At 56.6% G+C, this 19,119-nt stretch overlaps 1 protein-coding gene and 1 long non-coding RNA gene across 2 annotated transcripts; both read left to right on the forward strand.

The window, feature by feature from the left end:
* The first annotated feature begins 7,575 nt into the window (after positions 1-7,575).
* On the forward strand, positions 7,576-11,025 carry LOC144739140 (uncharacterized). The gene is made up of 3 exons (XR_013589365.1): positions 7,576-7,721; positions 8,404-8,608; positions 10,860-11,025. It is a non-coding gene; the product is annotated as an uncharacterized LOC144739140 (long non-coding RNA).
* Positions 11,026-11,314: 289 nt separating this feature from the next.
* On the forward strand, positions 11,315-16,583 carry LOC144739141 (uncharacterized). The gene is made up of 4 exons (XM_078622116.1): positions 11,315-11,382; positions 13,750-13,920; positions 15,938-16,063; positions 16,427-16,583. The coding sequence occupies exons 2-4, from the start codon at positions 13,852-13,854 to the stop codon at positions 16,574-16,576; spliced, it is 345 nt and encodes a 114-aa protein (XP_078478242.1). The 5' UTR covers positions 11,315-11,382; positions 13,750-13,851; the 3' UTR covers positions 16,577-16,583.
* The last annotated feature ends 2,536 nt before the right edge of the window (positions 16,584-19,119 follow it).

Below are 19,119 nucleotides of genomic sequence, written 5' to 3' on the forward strand. Positions count from 1 at the left end.
TGAGTAGTGTATATGAGTAGTGTATATGAGTAGTGTATATGAGTAGTGTATATGAGTATGTATATGAGTATGTATATGAGTAGTGTATATGAGTATGTATATGAGTATGTATATGAGTAGTGTGTATGAGTAGTGTATATGAGTATGTATATGAGTAGTGTGTATATGAGTATGTATATGAGTATATGAGTATATATATGAGTAGTGTATATGAGTATGTATATGAGTAGTGTATATGAGTATGTATATGAGTATATGAGTATATATATGAGTAGTGTATATGAGTATGTATATGAGTAGTATATATATGAGTAGGTATATGAGTAGTGTATATGAGTAGTGTATATGAGTAGTATATATATGAGTAGTGTATATGAGTAGTATATATATGAGTAGTGTATATGAGTAGTGTATATTGAGTAGTGTGTATATGAGTAGTATATATATGAGTAGTGTATATGAGTAGTGTATATGAGTAGTGTATATGCGTATGTATATGAGTATGTATATGAGTAGTGTATATGAGTAGTGTATATGAGTATGTATATGAGTATGTATATGAGTAGTATATATATGAGTAGTGTATATGAGTAGTGTATATGAGTAGTGTATATGAGTAGTGTATATGAGTAGTGTGTGTATGAGTATATATATGAGTAGTGTATATGAGTATGTATATGAGTAGTGTATATGAGTAGTGTATATGAGTAGTGTATATGAGTAGTGTGTGTATGAGTATATATATGAGTAGTGTATATGAGTATGTATATGAGTAGTGTATATGAGTAGTGTATATGAGTAGTGTGTGTATGAGTATATATATGAGTAGTGTATATGAGTATGTATATGAGCAGTGTTTGTACCGCGAGCGTCGCCAGGCGAGCGGCAGGAGCGGCAAGCGAGGCTGGCGCTGGAGACGGGGAGCGGCAGAGCCGAGCCACAGCGAGCGCAGAAGTCCGGCTCGCTGTGGAACATCCTGCACAGCAGAGACACTGAGACACACACAGAGAGACACACAGATAGAGACACTGAGACACACACAGAGAGACACAGAGAGACACAGAGAGACACATAGACACACTGTGGAACATCCTGCACAGCAGAGACACTGAGACACACACAGAGAGACACAGAGAGACACATAGACACACTGTGGAACATCCTGCACAGCAGAGACACTGAGACCACACACAGAGACACACAGATAGAGACACTGAGACACACACACAGAGACACACAGATAGAGACACTGAGACACACACACAGAGACACACAGAGACACACACAGAGACACACAGAGAGACACATAGACACGCTGTGGAACATCCTGCACAGCAGAGACACTGAGACACACACAGACACACAGAGAGACACATAGACACACTGTGGAACATCCTGCACAGCAGAGACACTGAGACACACACAGAGAGACACAGAGAGACACACACACACAGAGACACACACAGAGACACAGAGACACACACAGACACACACACACACAGAGACACACACAGACACACACACACAGAGACACACACAGAGACACACACAGACACACTGTGAAACATCCTGCACAGCAGAGACACTGAGACACACACACAGACACACAGAGAGACACATAGACACGCTGTGGAACATCCTGCACAGCAGAGACACTGAGACACACACAGAGACACACAGAGAGACACATAGACACACTGTGGAACATCCTGCACAGCAGAGACACTGAGACACACACACAGACACACAGAGAGACACATAGACACGCTGTGAAACATCCTGCACAGCAGAGACACTGAGACACACACACAGACACACAGAGAGACACATAGACACACTGTGGAACATCCTGCACAGCAGAGACACTGAGACACACACAGAGAGACACAGAGAGACACATAGACACACTGTGGAACATCCTGCACAGCAGAGACACTGAGACACACACAGAGAGACACAGAGAGACACATAGACACGCTGTGAAACATCCTGCACAGCAGAGACACTGAGACACACACAGAGAGACACACACACACAGAGACACTGAGACACACACAGAGACACACAGAGAGACACATAGACACACTGTGAAACATCCTGCACAGCAGAGACACTGAGACACACACACAGACACACAGAGAGACACATAGACACACTGTGGAACATCCTGCACAGCAGAGACACTGAGACACACACACAGACACACAGAGAGACACATAGACACACTGTGGAACATCCTGCACAGCAGAGACACTGAGACACACACAGAGAGACACACAGATAGAGACACTGAGACACACACAGACACACACACAGAGACACACAGAGAGACACATAGACACACTGTGAAACATCCTGCACAGCAGAGACACTGAGACACACACAGACACACACACACAGAGACACAGAGAGACACATAGACACACTGTGAAACATCTTGCACAGCAGAGACACTGAGACACACACAGACACACACACAGAGACACACACACAGACACACACACAGACACAGAAACACACAGATAGAGACACACACACACACAGACACACACACAGAGACACACAGAGAGACACATAGACACACTGTGAAACATCCTGCACAGCAGAGACACTGAGACACACACAGACACACACACACAGAGACACAGAGAGACACATAGACACACTGTGAAACATCTTGCACAGCAGAGACACTGAGACACACACAGACACACAGAGACACACACAGACACACACACACAGAGACACACACAGAGACACAGAGACACACAGAGACACATAGACACGCTGTGAAACATCCTGCACAGCAGAGACACTGAGACACACACAGACACACACAGACACACACAGACACACACACACACAGAGACACACACAGACACAGAGACACAGAGAGACACACAGACACACTGTGAAACATCCTGCACCGAGAGAGACACAGAGAGACACACAGACGCACACACACAGACACAGAGAGACACAGAGAGACACATAGACTCGCTGTGAAACATCCTGCACAGAGATAGAGACACAGAGACACACAGAGACACACACACACAGAGACACACAGAGAGACACATAGACACACTGTGAAACATCCTGCACAGCAGAGACACTGAGACACACACAGACACACACACACAGAGACACACACAGAGACACAGAGAGACACACACACACTGTGAAACATCCTGCACACACACAGAGACACAGAGACACTGAAACACACAGACACACATAGAGAGACACACTGAGACACACAGAGACAGAGACACACAGACACACTGTGAAACATCCTGCACAGAGAGAGAGAGACACTGAGACACACAGAGACACAGAGACACACAGACACACACAGACTCACTGTGAAACATCCTGCACAGCAGAGACACTGAGACACACAGAGACACACACACAGACACAGAGAGACACACAGAGACACACACAGAGACACACACACTGTGAAACATCCTGCACACACACAGAGACACACACAGAGACACTGAGACACAGAGACACACACAGAGACACACACACACAGAGACACACATACACATAGACTCACTGTGAAACATCCTGCACACACACAGAGACACTGAGAGAGACACAGAGAGACACACACACACACAGAGACACAGAGACACACAGACACACATAGAGACACACTGTGAAACATCCTGCACAGAGATAGAGACACTGAGACACAGATAGAGACACACACACAGAGACACACACACAGAGACACACACACACAGAGACACACACACATTGACACACACACTGAGACACACACACACAGAGACACACACACATTGACACACACACTGAGACACACACACAGAGACACACACACACAGAGACACACACACATTGACACACACAGAGACACACACACATTGACACACACACTGAGACACACACACACAGACACCACACACACACAGAGGGACAGACATACACCACCACCCGGCCGCCTTTGTCTCCCCACACAACTACAAAGATAAATGTCCCCCGTGTAGCCTCCGGCATGCTGCAGGGGCAAGTGCTGTTAGTAGCGAGTAGCAATAACAGCGCTGCCTATGAAGGCTACCGGCGCTGTGGCTACACACACAGAGAGGGTGGGTGGTGTGGTCTGTACCACCACGCCCGGCCGTCTTTGTCTTCCCATACGCCCGCACACAAAGGTAAAGGTCCCCCGTGTATTCTCTAGCAGGCTGCAGGGGCAAGTGCTGCGAGTAGCAACAGCAGCAGCGCCTTAGAAGACCGCCACTGTGGCAGACAGAGAGGGCGTTGACTAGACTCACCACAACACTCACCACCACCACAACACTCACCACCCTCACAACACTCACCACCACTACACTCACCACAACACTCACCACCCTCACCACCACCCTCACCACCACACTCACCACCACCACCACAACACTCACCACAACACTCACCACCCTCACCACCACCACCACACTCACCACCACCACTCTCACCACCACCACCACACCACCCTCACCACCACCCTCACCACCACATCACCCTCACCACCACTACGCCACCCTCACCACCACCACACTCACCACAACCACCACCACACCACCACCACACTCACCACCACCACACCACCCCCACCACCACCCCCACCACCACCACCCTCACCACCACCACCCTCACCACCACCACAACACTCACCACCACACCACCCTCACCACCACCACCACACCACCACCACCACACCACCACCACCCTCCTCACCACCACCACCACCACCCTCACCACCACCACAACATTCACTACAACACTCACCACCACCACAACTTTCACCACCACCCCCCTCACCACCACCACAACCCTCACCACCCCCTCACCACCCTCACCACCACCACCACTCTCACCACCACCCTCACCACCACCACCACACTCACCACCACCCTCACCACCACCACAACATTCACTACAACACTCACCACCACACCACCCCCCTCACCACCCACCCCCACCCCCCTCACCCCACCACCCCCCACCACCCCCCCACCACCCCACCACCCCTCACCACCACCACCCTCACCACCACCACCACACTCACCACCACCCTCACCACCACCACAACATCACACAACACTCACCACCACCACACTCACCACCACCCCCTCACCACCCCCCTCACCCCCACCACCCACCCCCCTCACCACCACCCTCACCACCACCCTCACCACCACCCTCACCACCACCCTCACCACCCCTACACCTCACCACCACCCACAACCCTCACCACACCCCACCACACCCACCACACCCCTCACCACCACCACCACCCTCACCCCCACCACAACCCTCACCCCACAACCCTCACCACAACCCTCACCACAACCCTCACCACAACCCTCACCACAACCCTCACCACAACCCTCACCACAACCCTCACCACAACCCTCACCACAACCCTCACCACAACCCTCACCACAACCCTCACCACAACCCTCACCACAACCCTCACCACAACCCTCACCACAACCCTCACCACAACCCTCACCACAACCCTCACCACAACCCTCACCACAACCCTCACCACAACCCTCACCACAACCCTCACCACAACCCTCACCACAACCCTCACCACAACCCTCACCACAACCCTCACCACAACCCTCACCACAACCCTCACCACAACCCTCACCACAACCCTCACCACAACCCTCACCACAACCCTCACCACAACCCTCACCACAACCCTCACCACAACCCTCACCACAACCCTCACCACAACCCTCACCACAACCCTCACCACAACCCTCACCACAACCCTCACCACAACCCTCACCACAACCCTCACCACAACCCTCACCACAACCCTCACCACAACCCTCACCACAACCCTCACCACAACCCCTCACCACCACAACCCTCACCACAACCCTCACCACAACCCTCACCACAACCCTCACCACAACCCTCACCACAACCCTCACCACAACCCTCACCACAACCCTCACCACAACCCTCACCACAACCCCCCTCACCACCCTCACCACCACCCTTACCTCGTGTCGCCACGCCAGGGAAATCTGCTTTACGGCAGCGTGGGAGGGGGGCGGGGCGAAGTGTCGCAAAACAAAAATACGGGGGCGGGGAGTAACTCCTCCACTTACGAACGTGATGTGTTCGTAAGTCGGTTTGTCCGTAAGTCGATTTGTCCGTAAGTCGATTTGTCCGTAAGTCCAAAGTTGACTCACGAAACGAATCGACTTCAAGGGGCCGTCCATAAATGACGTCACGCACCTAGTGGGGGGGGGGGGGGGTGGGGGTCAGACATTTGTGACGATGTGTGACGAGGGGGGTGGGGGGGGGTTTGAGAAATGTGACGTCACGTCAAAATGCGCAACTTTAAATAAATATATACAACACGATTTAAAGTTTATTTCGTGACTGCAGCAGGGATTCATCTTCTTGGTTCTTTCGGTAAAGTCACGTAGAATGGAAATAATAAAATAAATAAAATAAAACATAATAAAATACAATTTTCACGACGTTTCGGCCACAACGCAAGCAGCCGTCCTCAGGTGGAGAAGAACAGGTCTGTCGGGAAGACAGCGTCATTCACATCATCATCATCGACATCAACATCATCATTAACATCATCATCATCAACATCATCTACATCATCATCATCTTTTTTTTCGATTAAAGCTTTCGTGACTGCAGGGATTCATCTTCTTGGTTCTTTCGGTAAAGTCATCACGTAGAATGGAAATAATAAAATAATAAAAATAAAACATAATAAAATACAATTTTCACGACGTTTCGGCCACAACGCAAGCAGCCGTCCTCAGGTGGAGAAGAACAGGTCTGTCGGATGGTGAAGGGGCGGAGCGAGGGACTCGTTGCCACGGTGACGAGAGGGGGGGTGGTGGGGGTGGGCTGGCCGTTGCCACGGTGACAAGGGGGGGGGGGTGGTGGGGATTGAGGGGCGGGGGGATGGTGAAGGGGCGGAGCGAGGGACTCGTTGCCACGGTGACGAGAGGGGGGGTGGTGGGGGTGGGCTGGCCGTTGCCACGGTGACAAGGGGGGGGGGGTGGTGGGGATTGAGGGGCGGGGGGATGGTGAAGGGGCGGAGCGAGGGACTCGTTGCCACGGTGACGAGAGGGGGGGTGGTGGGGGTGGGCTGGCCGTTGCCACGGTGACAAGGGGGGGGGGGGTGGTGGGGATTGAGGGGCGGGGGGATGGTGAAGGGGCGGAGCGAGGGACTCGTTGCCACGGTGACGAGAGGGGGGGTGGTGGGGGTGGGCTGGCCGTTGCCACGGTGACAAGGGGGGGGGGGGGTGGTGGGGATTGAGGGGCGGGGGGATGGTGAAGGGGGCGGAGCGAGGGACTCGTTGCCACGGTGACGAGAGGGGGGGTGGTGGGGGGGGTGGTGGGGGTGGGCTGGCCGTTGCCACGGTGACGGGGGGGGGAGACGCGTTACCGTGACAACGCGGCCTAACCGCCTCTTGGATTCCTAGTTGATTAATTTCGCGTGGTCGATTTGTGACTTTGTCAACGTCGTCGTTGTGATTGTTGTTGTTGTGATTGTTGTTTGTTGTTGTTGTGATTGTTGTTGTGGTTGTTGTTGTGGTTGTTGTTGTTGTTATGTACCCACTGGCGCTGCCCAAGGGCGTGCGGCTGCGCTGCGAGGTGTGTGGGCAGGCGGCGGCGTGGAGATGCGAGGCTTGCAGAGTGGCCCACTATTGGTTGAGGCCCCAACACCACTACTATTACATTAGTAGTACTAGTACTATTACTACACTACTAGTACTATACTACTACATTACTACTACTACTACCACTACTATTACATTAGTAGTACTAGTACTATTACTACACTACTACCACTACTACACTATTACTACCACTACTACCACCACTACTACTACCACAACTACTACACTTCGTTAACTCGGCTAGCAGCAGCGTCCATACTACTGCTGATGATGATCGTGCTGATGATGATGCTGCTGATGTTGCTGCTGCTGATGATGCTGCTACTGCTGATGATGCTGCTACTGATGATGATGCTGCTGATGCTACTGCTGATGATGCTGCTGCTGATGATGATGCTGCTGATGCTACTGCTGATGATGCTGCTACTGATGATGCTGCTGATGCTGCTGCTACTGCTGATGATGCTGCTGCTGATGATGCTGCTGATGATGATGCTGCTGATGCTACTGCTGATGATGCTGCTACTGATGCTGCTGCTGATGCTGCTGCTACTGCTGAAGATGCTGCTGCTGATGATGCTGCTGATGATGATGCTGCTGATGCTACTGCTGATGATGCTGCTGATGCTGCTGCTACTGCTGATGATGCTGCTGCTGCTACTGCTGCTGCTACTGCTGCTGATGCTGCTGATGCTGCTGTTGATCCACACAGCGGTGAGCGGCACTACATGGACGACCGGAGTGCGGTCCACGCACGCGCCTGCGCCTGGCTCATGGAGCTGCGGAACCTCGAATCGGCATCATCACCATCAGCATCAGCAGCAGCATCAGCAGCATCAGCATCGCCTAAGCTACCAGCGGTAGCAACGACAGCAGCGGGCGCTGCCGAAGTCGCGCGAAGAATGCAGGAATTACAGGTGATGGCAGTGGTGGTGGTGGAGATGGTGGTGGTGATGGTGGTGGTGGTGATGGTGGAGATGGTGGTGGTGATGGTGGTGGTGGTGGTGGTGATGGCGGTGATGGTGGTGGTGATGATGGTGGTGGAGGTGATGGTGGTGGTGATGGTGGTGGTGGTGATGGTGGTGGTGATGATGGTGGTGATGGTGGAGGTGATGGTGGTGATGGTGGAGGTGATGGTGATGGAGGTGGTGGTGATGGTGGTGGTGGTGGTGGAGGTGGAGATGGTGGTGGAGATGGTGGTGGTGATGGTGGTGGTGGAGGTGATGGTGGTGGTAGAGGTGGTGATGATGGAGGTGGTGGAGGTGATGGTGATGGTGGAGGAGATGGTGGAGGTGATGGTGGTGGAGGTGATGGTGGTGATGGTGGAGGTGATGGTGGTGATGGAGGTGGTGGTGGTGGTGGTGGAGATAGTGGTGGAAATGGTGGTGATGATGGTGGTGGTGATGGTGGTAGAGATGGTGATGATGGAGGTGATGATGGTGGTGGAGGTGATGATGGTGGTGGTGGAGGTGATGATGGTGGTGGTGATGGTGGTGGTGGTGATGATGGTGGTGGTGATGATGGAGGTGATGATGGTAGTGGTGGCGATGGTGGTGATGATGGAGGTAGTGATAATGGTGATGGGTGGTGGAGATGGTGGTGTAGATGGTGGTGGTGGAGATAATGATGGTGGAGGTGGAGATGATGGTGATGGTGGTGATGATGGAGGTGGTGATGGTGGTGGTGGAGATGGTGGTGATGATGGTGATGATGATGGAGGTGCTGGTGGTGATGGTGGTGATGGTGATAGTGGTGATGATGATGATGGTGATGATGATGATGGTGATGATGATGGTGGTGGTGATGGTGTTATATCAGATCTCAACCCTTTGGAGGGTTGTTAAAGACACAGACCCCACACACAGAACCACGCAAAGACCACCAGACCCACACAGACACCCACAGACTCATCACACAGAGACCCACAGACTCACCACACAGAGACCCACAGACTCACCACACAGAGACCCCACAGACTCACCACACAGAGACCCACAGACTCACCACACAGAGACCCACAGACTCACCACACAGAGACCCACAGACTCACCACACAGAGACCCACAGACTCACCACACAGAGACCCACAGACTCACCACACAGAGACCCACAGACTCACCACACAGAGACCCACAGACTCACCACACAGAGACCCACAGACTCACCACACAGAGACCCACAGACTCACCACACAGACACCCACAGACTCAACACACAGAGACCCACAGACTCACCACACAGAGACCCACAGACTCACCACACAGACACCCACAGACTCACCACACAGAGACCCACAGACTCACCACACAGAGACCCACAGACTCACCACACAGAGACCCACAGACTCACCACACAGAGACCCACAGACTCACCACACAGAGACCCACAGACTCACCACACAGAGACCCACAGACTCACCACACAGAGACCCACAGACTCACCACACAGAGACCCACAGACTCACCACACAGAGACCCACAGACTCACCACACAGAGACCCACAGACTCACCACACAGAGACCCACAGACTCACCACACAGAGACCCACAGACTCACCACACAGACACCCACAGACTCACCACACAGAGACCCACAGACTCACCACACAGAGACCCACAGACTCACCACACAGACACCCACAGACTCACCACACAGAGACCCACAGACTCACCACACAGAGACCCACAGACTCACCACACAGAGACCCACAGACTCACCACACAGAGACCCACAGACTCACCACACAGAGACCCACAGACTCACCACACAGAGACCCACAGACTCACCACACAGACTCACCACACAGACACCCACAGACTCACCACACAGAGACCCACAGACTCACCACACAGACACACAGACTCACCACACAGAGACCCACAGACTCACCACACAGAGACCCACAGACTCACCACACAGAGACCCACAGACTCACCACACAGACACACAGACTCACCACACAGAGACCCACAGACTCACCACACAGAGACCCACAGACTCACAGACCTCACCACACAGAGACCCACAGACTCACCACACAGACTCACCACACAGACACCCACAGACTCACCACACAGACTCACCACACAGAGACCCACAGACTCACCACACAGGACTCACCACACAGACTCACCACACAGACAGCGACCCTCCCCCCTCTCTCTCCAGGCTCTCCTCTTCGCCTGCGGCCGCAGCAGCTGCCGCTCGTGGCTGCTCAGGGGCAGGCCCGACCTGGCGCTGCCCGCTGCCCTCCTCGCCCTGAGGGCAGCCAGGGGCATGGCCGGGCCAGAGGGCAGCGCTGGAGTGGGCGGGGCTTGCGGTGGAGTGGGAGGAGCTAGCGGAGTGGGCGGGGCTGGCGGTGGAGTGGGTGGCGCTGGCGGTGGAGTGGGAGGAGCTAGCGGAGTGGGCGGGCCTGGCGGTGGAGTGGGAGGAGCTGGTGGAGTGGGCGGGGCTTGCGGCGGAGTGGGAGGAGCTAGCGGAGTGGGCGGGGCTGGCGGTGGAGTGGGAGGAGCTAGCGGAGTGGGCGGGGCTGCCGGGGGAGTGGGCGGGGCAAGTGCCGGAGTGGGAGGGGCTTGCGGCGGAGTGGGAGGGGCAAGTGCCGGAGTGGGAGGGGCTTGCGGCGGAGTGGGAGTGGCCAGGGGAATGGCTGAAATGGCCTCTGCGTTTCTGCTGCTTGCAGATACCAGCATCGGTGAGACGTCATCATCATCGTCGTCATCATCGTCACGATCATCATCATCACGATCATCAGCAGTGTCATCAGCAGCAGCAGCATCATGAGCATCAGCATTATCATCATCAGCAGCATCATCAGAAGCATCATCATGATCAGCATTATCATCATCAGCATTATCATCATCAGCATTATCATCATCAGAAGCATCATGATGATCATCAGCAGTGTCATCATCAGCATCATCAGCAGTGTCATCATCAGCAGCACCATCAGCATTATGATCATCATCAGCATCATCACGATCATCAGCAGCATCATCAGGGTCAACAACGGCCAGGGCAACGTGGTGGTGTATTCCGCAAATCTGGCCGACTGTGAGGGCGGCACACGCCGGCGTGAGTAGGTGACACGTTGAGTTTTATAAGGACACCACGGGGTGACCAGCCCCTCCCCCACCCAGCCCCACCCAGCCCCACCCCACCCACCCAGCCCCACCCTCACCCACCCAGCCCCACCCAGCCCCTCACCACCCAGCCCCTCCCCACCCTCACCACCCAGCCCCTCCCCACCCTCCCCACCCCACCCACCCAGCCCCCACCCAGCCCCACCCTCCCCCACCCAGCCCCTCACCACCCAGCCCCTCACCACCCTCATCACCCAGCCCCTCCCCACCCTCACCACCCAGCCCCTCCCCACCCTCACCACCCCAGCCCCTCCCCACCCTCACCACCCAGCCCCTCCCCACCCTCACCACCCAGCCCCTCCCCACCCTCACCACCCAGCCCCTCCCCACCCTCACCACCCAGCCCCTCCCCACCCTCACCACCCAGCCCCTCCCCACCCTCACCACCCAGCCCCTCACCACCCTCACCACCCCAGCCCCTCACCACCCTCACCACCCAGCCCCTCACCACCCTCACCACCCAGCCCCTCACCACCCTCACCACCCAGGCCCCTCACCACCCTCACCACCCAGCCCCTCACCACCCTCACCACCCAGCCCCTCCCCACCCTCAACCACCCAGCCCCTCCCCACCCTCACCACCCAGCCCCTCCCCACCCCTCACCACCCAGCCCCCTCCCCACCCTCACCACCCCAGCCCCTTCCCCAGCCCCACCACTACCATTTTTGGATGCACGACGGACGGACACAATAATCCCCTGTGGGCTGGTGTAACCAGGAGGTTCCTACCAGTATAACAACACTCCTACAACATCAGAGCGCAGCGCCACATTCAATACGCACTACAATGACAATCGTTTTAAAGCGATTTGAAGTTTTATTTTCAAAATGGAAAATATGGTTTTGGGGGGGGGGGGGGGGGGGGGGGGGGCAGAGATTTGTGACGTCATATTTGAGGGGGGGGGGGTCTGACTTTGTGACGAGAGGGGGGGGGGGGGTCAAAAAATCCTCCAAAATCACGTGACGTCATTTATGGACGGCCCCAAATCCACTTGAGTTCCCTCCCTCTCTCTGCCCGGCACCACCCACTAAGTGACGGTGACGTCACCACGGCGCCTGTGCCAGGCTAGGTGCACTTTGAGGCTACCACGTGGAGTGTCGAATGCTAGCAGGAGGAGGTCACGGGGCAGACCCAGCAGGTGCCGTGGGTTGACTGCTGTGCCAGGCTAGGTGCAGGAGGAGGTCACGGGGCAGACCCAGCAGGTGCCGTGGGTTGACTGCTGTGCCAGGCTAGGTGCAGGAGGAGGTCACGGGGTAGACCCAGCAGGTGCCGTGGGTTGACTGCTGTGCCAGGCTAGGTGCAGGAGGAGGTCACGGGGCAGACCCAGCAGGTGCCATGGGTTGACTGCTGTGCCAGGCTAGGTGCAGGAGGAGGTCACGGGACAGACCCAGCAGGTGCCGTAGGTTGGCTGACTGAGATGACCGAGATGACTGGCTGATGCACCACCTGTGCCTCCTACTGTGCCAACTCGCTGCGCTTTAGCCACCCGGCGCTCCGCTCGTTGTTGTGAGCGTCGCTCCTCCACCCTCAGTTGTTGTTGGAGGGGCGACTGCCCAGTAGCAGCGTCCACCACCACACCCACCGCCATCACCACCACCACCATCTCTCTCCCCCACCACCACCACCACCATCTCCCCCCCCCCCCCCACCACCACCATCTCCCCCCCCCCACCACCACCATCCCCCCCACCACCACCATCTCCCCCCCACCACCACCACCACCATCTCTCCCCCACCACCACCATCACCACCATCTCTCTCCCCACCACCACCACCACCATCCAACCCCCACCACCATCTCCCCCCACCACCACCACCATCTCTCTCCCCACCATCACCATCACCACCATCTCTCTCCCCACCACCACCACCACCATCTCCCCCCCCCCACCACCACATCTCTCTCTGCCCTGCCCAGAGCTGGGACTACTTTCCCCAGGCGGAGGGCTACACGGCCCGCGCCGAGTGGGTGGCGCTGCGCTGCGGCGGCGGCCTCCTCACCGTCGCGGCCGACGTCCAAATGGGCCTCGCGAGACTCCGGACAGCCCAGGGAGACGCAGAGGCAGCAAGGGCCCACCTAGCCGAGCACGTGGGTTCACGGTGGCCGTGTGGGTGGGTGGGGTTCACTGTGGCCGTGTGGGTGGGTGGGGTTCACTGTGGCCGTGTGGGTGGGTGGGGTTCACGGTGGCCGTGTGGGTGGGTGGGGTTCACGGTGGCCGTGTGGGTGGGTGGGGTTCACGGTGGCCGTGTGGGTGGGTGGGGTTCACTGTGGCCGTGTGGGTGGGTGGGGTTCACTGTGGCCGTGTGGGTGGGTGGGGTTCACTGTGGCCGTGTGGGTGGGTGGGGTTCACGGTGGCCGTGTGGGGTGGGTGGGGTTCACGGTGGCCGTGTGGGGTGGGTGGGGTTCACGGTGGCCGTGTGGGTGGGTGGGCTTCACGACGGGCCGTGTGTGGGTGGGTGGGGTTCACTGTGGCCGTGTGGGTGGGGTTCACGACGGCCGTGTGGGTGGGTGGGGTTCACTGTGGACGTGTGGGTGGGTGGGGTTCACTGTGGCCGTGTGGGTGGGTGGGGGTTCACGACGGCCGTGTGGGTGGGTGGGGTTCACTGTGGACGTGTGGGTGGGTGGGGTTCACTGTGGCCGTGTGGGTGGGTGGGGTTCACGATGGCCGTGTGGGTGGGTGGGGTTCACTGTGGACGTGTGGGTGGGTGGGGTTCACGGTGGCCGTGTGGGGTGGGTGGGGTTCACTGTGGCCGTGGTGGGTGGGTGGGGGTTCACTGTGGCCGTGTGGGTGGGTGGGGTTCACGGTGGCCGTGTGGGTGGGTGGGGTTCACTGTGGCCGTGTGGGTGGGTGGGGTTCACTGTGGCCGTTGTGGGTGGCTGGGGTTCACTGTGGCCGTGTGGGTGGGGTGGGTTCACGGTGGCAGTGTGGGTGGGTGGGGTTCACGGTGGCCGTGTGGGTGGGTGGGGTTCACTGTGGCCGTGTGGGTGGGGGTGGGGGTTCACTGTGGCCGTGTGGGGTGGGTGGGGTTCACGGTGGCCGTGTGGGTGGGTGGGGTTCACTGTGGCCGGTGGGTGGGGTTCACGGTGGCCGTGTGGGTGGGTGGGGTTCACTGTGGCCGTGTGGGTGGGTGGGGTTCACGGTGGCCGTGTGGGTGGGTGGGGTTCACTGTGGCAGTGTGGGTGGGTGGGGTTCATTGTGGCCGTGTGGGTGGGTGGGGTTCACTGTGGCCGTGTGGGTGGGTGGGGTTCACTGTGGCCGTGTGGGTGGGTGGGGTTCACGGTGGCCGTGTGGGTGGGTGGGGTTCACGGTGGCCGTGTGGGTGGGTGGGCTTCACGACGGCCGTGTGGGTGGCTGGGGTTCACTGTGGCCGTGTGGGTGGGTGGGGTTCACTGTGGCCGTGTGGGTGGGTGGGGTTCACGATGGCCGTGTGGGTGGGTGGGGTTCACGATGGCCGTGTGGGTGGGTGGGGTTCACTGTGGCCGTGTGGGTGGGTGGGGTTCACGATGGCCGTGTGGGTGGGTGGGGTTCACTGCGGCCGTGTGGGTGGGTGGGGTTCACTGTGGCCGTGTGGGTGGGTGGGGTTCACTGTGGCCGTGTGGGTGGGTGGGGTTCACGATGGCCGTGTGGGTGGGTGGGGTTCACTGCGGCCGTGTGGGTGGGTGGGGTTCACGATGGCCGTGTGGGTGGGTGGGGTTCACTGCGGCCGTGGGTGGGTGGGGTTCACTGTGGCCGTGTGGGTGGGTGGGGTTCACTGTGGCCGTGTGGGTGGGTGGGGTTCACGATGGCCGTGTGGGTGGGTGGGGTTCACTGCGGCCGTGTGGGTGGGTGGGGTTCACGGTGGCCGTGTGGGTGGGTGGGTTCACTGTGGCCGTGTGGGTGGGTGGGGTTCACTGTGGCCGTGTGGGTGGGTGGGGTTCACGGTGGCCGTGTGGGTGGGTGGGGTTCACTGCGGCCGTGTGGGTGGGTGGGGTTCACGGTGGCCGTGTGGGTGGGTGGGGTTCACTGTGGCCGCACTGCTGCTCGTGTTGTTGTTGATGTTGATGTTGTTGATGTTGTTGATGTTGTTGATGTTGTTGTTCTTGTTGATGTTGTTGTCGTCGCAAGGTGTACCTGGCGTGCGAGCAGAGCGGCCGTCCCGATGGAGCGGAGTTGGCGCGCCCGCTGTGGGAGTTGTCACGACTGTGCTTCACTCGCGGGGACCCCGAGACAGGCCGGGCGGTCTCGGCACAGGTGGGGGTGGCGGTGGTGGCGGTGGTGGTGGCGGTGGTGGTGTTGGTGGTGACGGTGGTGGTGGCGGTGGTGGCGGTGGTGGCGGTGGTGGTGACGGTGGTGGTGATGGTGGTGGTGATGGTGGTGGCGGGTGGTGGTGACGGTGGTGGTGATGGTGATGTTGGTGGTGATGGTGGTGGTGGTGATGGTGGTGACGGTGGCAGTGATGGCAGTGATGGTGGTGGTGATGATGATGATGGTGGTGACGGTGGTGGTGATGTTGGCGGTGGTGGTGATGATGATGGTGATGTAGTGATGGTGGTGACGGCAGTGGTGGTGATGGTGGCAGTGGTGGTGATGGTGTTGATGGGTTCCGCCCCCCAGGTGGTTCAGATGCTCCACCGCCGCCTCTGTGAGCTGACGCAACGCCACGCACAGAGGGGGGCAGCACCGGCACAGGTGCATGCTGGGAGATATCCCAGCATGCCTCGGGAGGCAGACGACGCGGAGGCCGAACTTGATGGTACGCGATGATGGTGATGATGGTGTTGATGGAGGTGATGGTGGTGTTGGTGGTGGTGATGGTGTTGGTGATGATGGTCTGGACCACTGGACGGGTTCCGCAGGACTGGAAGGATGCCCTGGTGGTCCCCCTCTTTAAGAAGGGGGACCGTACCGACTGTAACAACTACAGGGGCATCTCACTCCTCAGTGTGCCGGGTAAGGTCCTGGCAAGGATTATTCAACATCGCCTTGCTAGGCATGCTGAGGAGAGGCTTGCGGAGCCCCAATGTGGTTTCAGGAAAGGGCGGTCCTGCACAGATGCCATATTTTCTGTCCGTCTGCTACAGCAGAGGTGTAGGGAATTCCAAAAAGACCTACATCTCTGCTTTATTGACCTGGTCAAGGCCTATGATACCATCAGTAGGACTGGGCTCTGGGTTGTTCTTCGTGCTTTCGGAGTCCCTGACCCTCTGCTCACGATCATTAAGGACCTTCATGATGGTGAGCGGGCCCGGGTAAAACTACGTGGCCGGGAGTCGGAGCCTTTCCCTGTACACCTTGGGGTGCGACAGGGATGTCCTCTGGCTCCCACATTATTTAACATCTATTTCGACTGCGTAGTTCGTGAAGCCTTCAATAGCTGTACCGGGGGAATTACCATTTGGTACAGATACAATGGGAGGCTGATCGACGCCCGGGTGCGATCAAGGGATGGCTCCCTATTGGTCAACCACGTTATGTATGCCGATGATTTGGTAATAGCTGCTCATTCAGAAGAGGAGTTGGAGACGCTGCTGCTGAGACTGGAGCGTGCCACTAAGAGGTGGGGCCTTACCATCAGCCCCACCAAAACTAAGCACCTGCCTGGGTATTTTGTACCATCGGACACTCCACCCCCACAACTCCCAATCGGTGATGGGGCAGTTGTGGAGAGAGTAGAGAGTTTCCCATACCTGGGCAGTGTGCTCATGACCGGCTCCAGTTTATCAGCAGAGGTCTCACTCCGAATCAGTCGAGCGGCAATATCTTTTCATCGGTTGCGTAACGCTGTGTGGAAGCTACCTGGTCTGTCGCTCCGCACGAAGCTTCAGGTCTTCTCGGCCACGGTCATTCCCTCCCTTCTCTATGCTTGCGAAACGTGGACCCCCCTAGTGGAGCATCTTCGCCGGTTGGAAACATTTAGGCTGGCCTGCCTACGATCCATCCTGGGTTTAACCAGGCTGGATTGTGTGAGGAGCTCACAAGTCCTTGAAAGATCTGGGCAAAGTCCCATCAGTGAGCTCCTCCGGCAGGCAAGGCTGCGTTGGCTGGGTCATGTAGCCCGCATGCCCAGCCACCGCATGCCTAAACAGCTTTTGTTCGGCCGGATCGAGGGGGCTAAACGGGCGCGGCACGGGCTAGAGAAGAGATGGAGTGATGTGGTACAGGAGGACGTGGAGCTGAGTGGACTTGCCGATGACTGGTACCAGCGGTGTCAAGATCGGCCTCAGTGGAGGAGGCTCGTGAAGGACGCTACTGGGCAGTTGGAGGCAGTCGCCCTCCAACAACAACGGAGGGCGGAGGAGCGACGCTCACAACAACGAGCGGAGCGCCGGGTGGCTAAAGCACAGCAAGTTGGCACAGTAGGGGGCACAGGTGGTGCATCAGCCAGTCATCTCGGTCATCTCGGTCAGTCGACCCGTGGCACCTGGGTCTGCCCCGTGACCTCCTGCCAGCGGGCGTTCGACACTTCACGTGGCCTCAAGGTGCACATGGCCTGGCACAAGCGTCGTGGTGACGTCACCGCCACTTAGTGGCGAATGGCGGTTGTTGTTGTTGTTGTTGGTGATGATGTTGATGGTGGCGGTGATGGTGTTGATGATGGCGGTGATGGTGTTGATGATGTTGATGGTGTTGATGATGGTGGTGATGGTGGTGGTGATGATGTTGATGATAGTGATGGTGGTGTTGATGGTGATGGTGTTGATGGTGTTGATAGTGTCGATGTTAATGATGGTGTTTATGTTGATGATGGTGTTGATGGTGATGATGGTGGTGATGGTGATGATGATGTTGATGATGGTGTTGATAGTGTCGATGGTGATGATGGTGGTGATGGTAACGATGGTGTTGATGATGATGTTGATGATGATGGTGATGATGGTGGTGATGATGATGATGATGTTTGATGTGGCGGTGATGATGGTGTTGATGGTGATGTTGATGATGGTGTTGATGATGGTGTTGATGATGATGATGATGGTGGTATGATGGTGTTGATGATGATGTTGATGGTGATGATGGTGTTGATGATGGTGTTGATGATGATGATGGTGTTGATGATGGTGTTGATGATGATGGTGGTATGATGGTGTTGATGGTGATGATGGTGGTGGTGATGATGGTGTTGATGGTGATGTTGATGATGGTGTTGATGATGGTGTTGATGGGGATGATAGTGTCGATGTTGATGATGGTGTTTATGTTGATGATGGTGGTGATGATGGTGTTGATGGTGGTGATGGTGTTGATGGTGATGATGGTGGTGTTGATGGTGATGATGATGGTGTTGATGGTGATGATGGTGGTGATGA

The sequence above is a fragment of the Lampetra planeri genome, unplaced genomic scaffold (genome assembly GCF_965212315.1).
Source record: "Lampetra planeri unplaced genomic scaffold, kcLamPlan1.2.h2 scaffold_1329, whole genome shotgun sequence".
NCBI classification, from domain to species: Eukaryota; Metazoa; Chordata; class Hyperoartia; order Petromyzontiformes; family Petromyzontidae; genus Lampetra; species Lampetra planeri.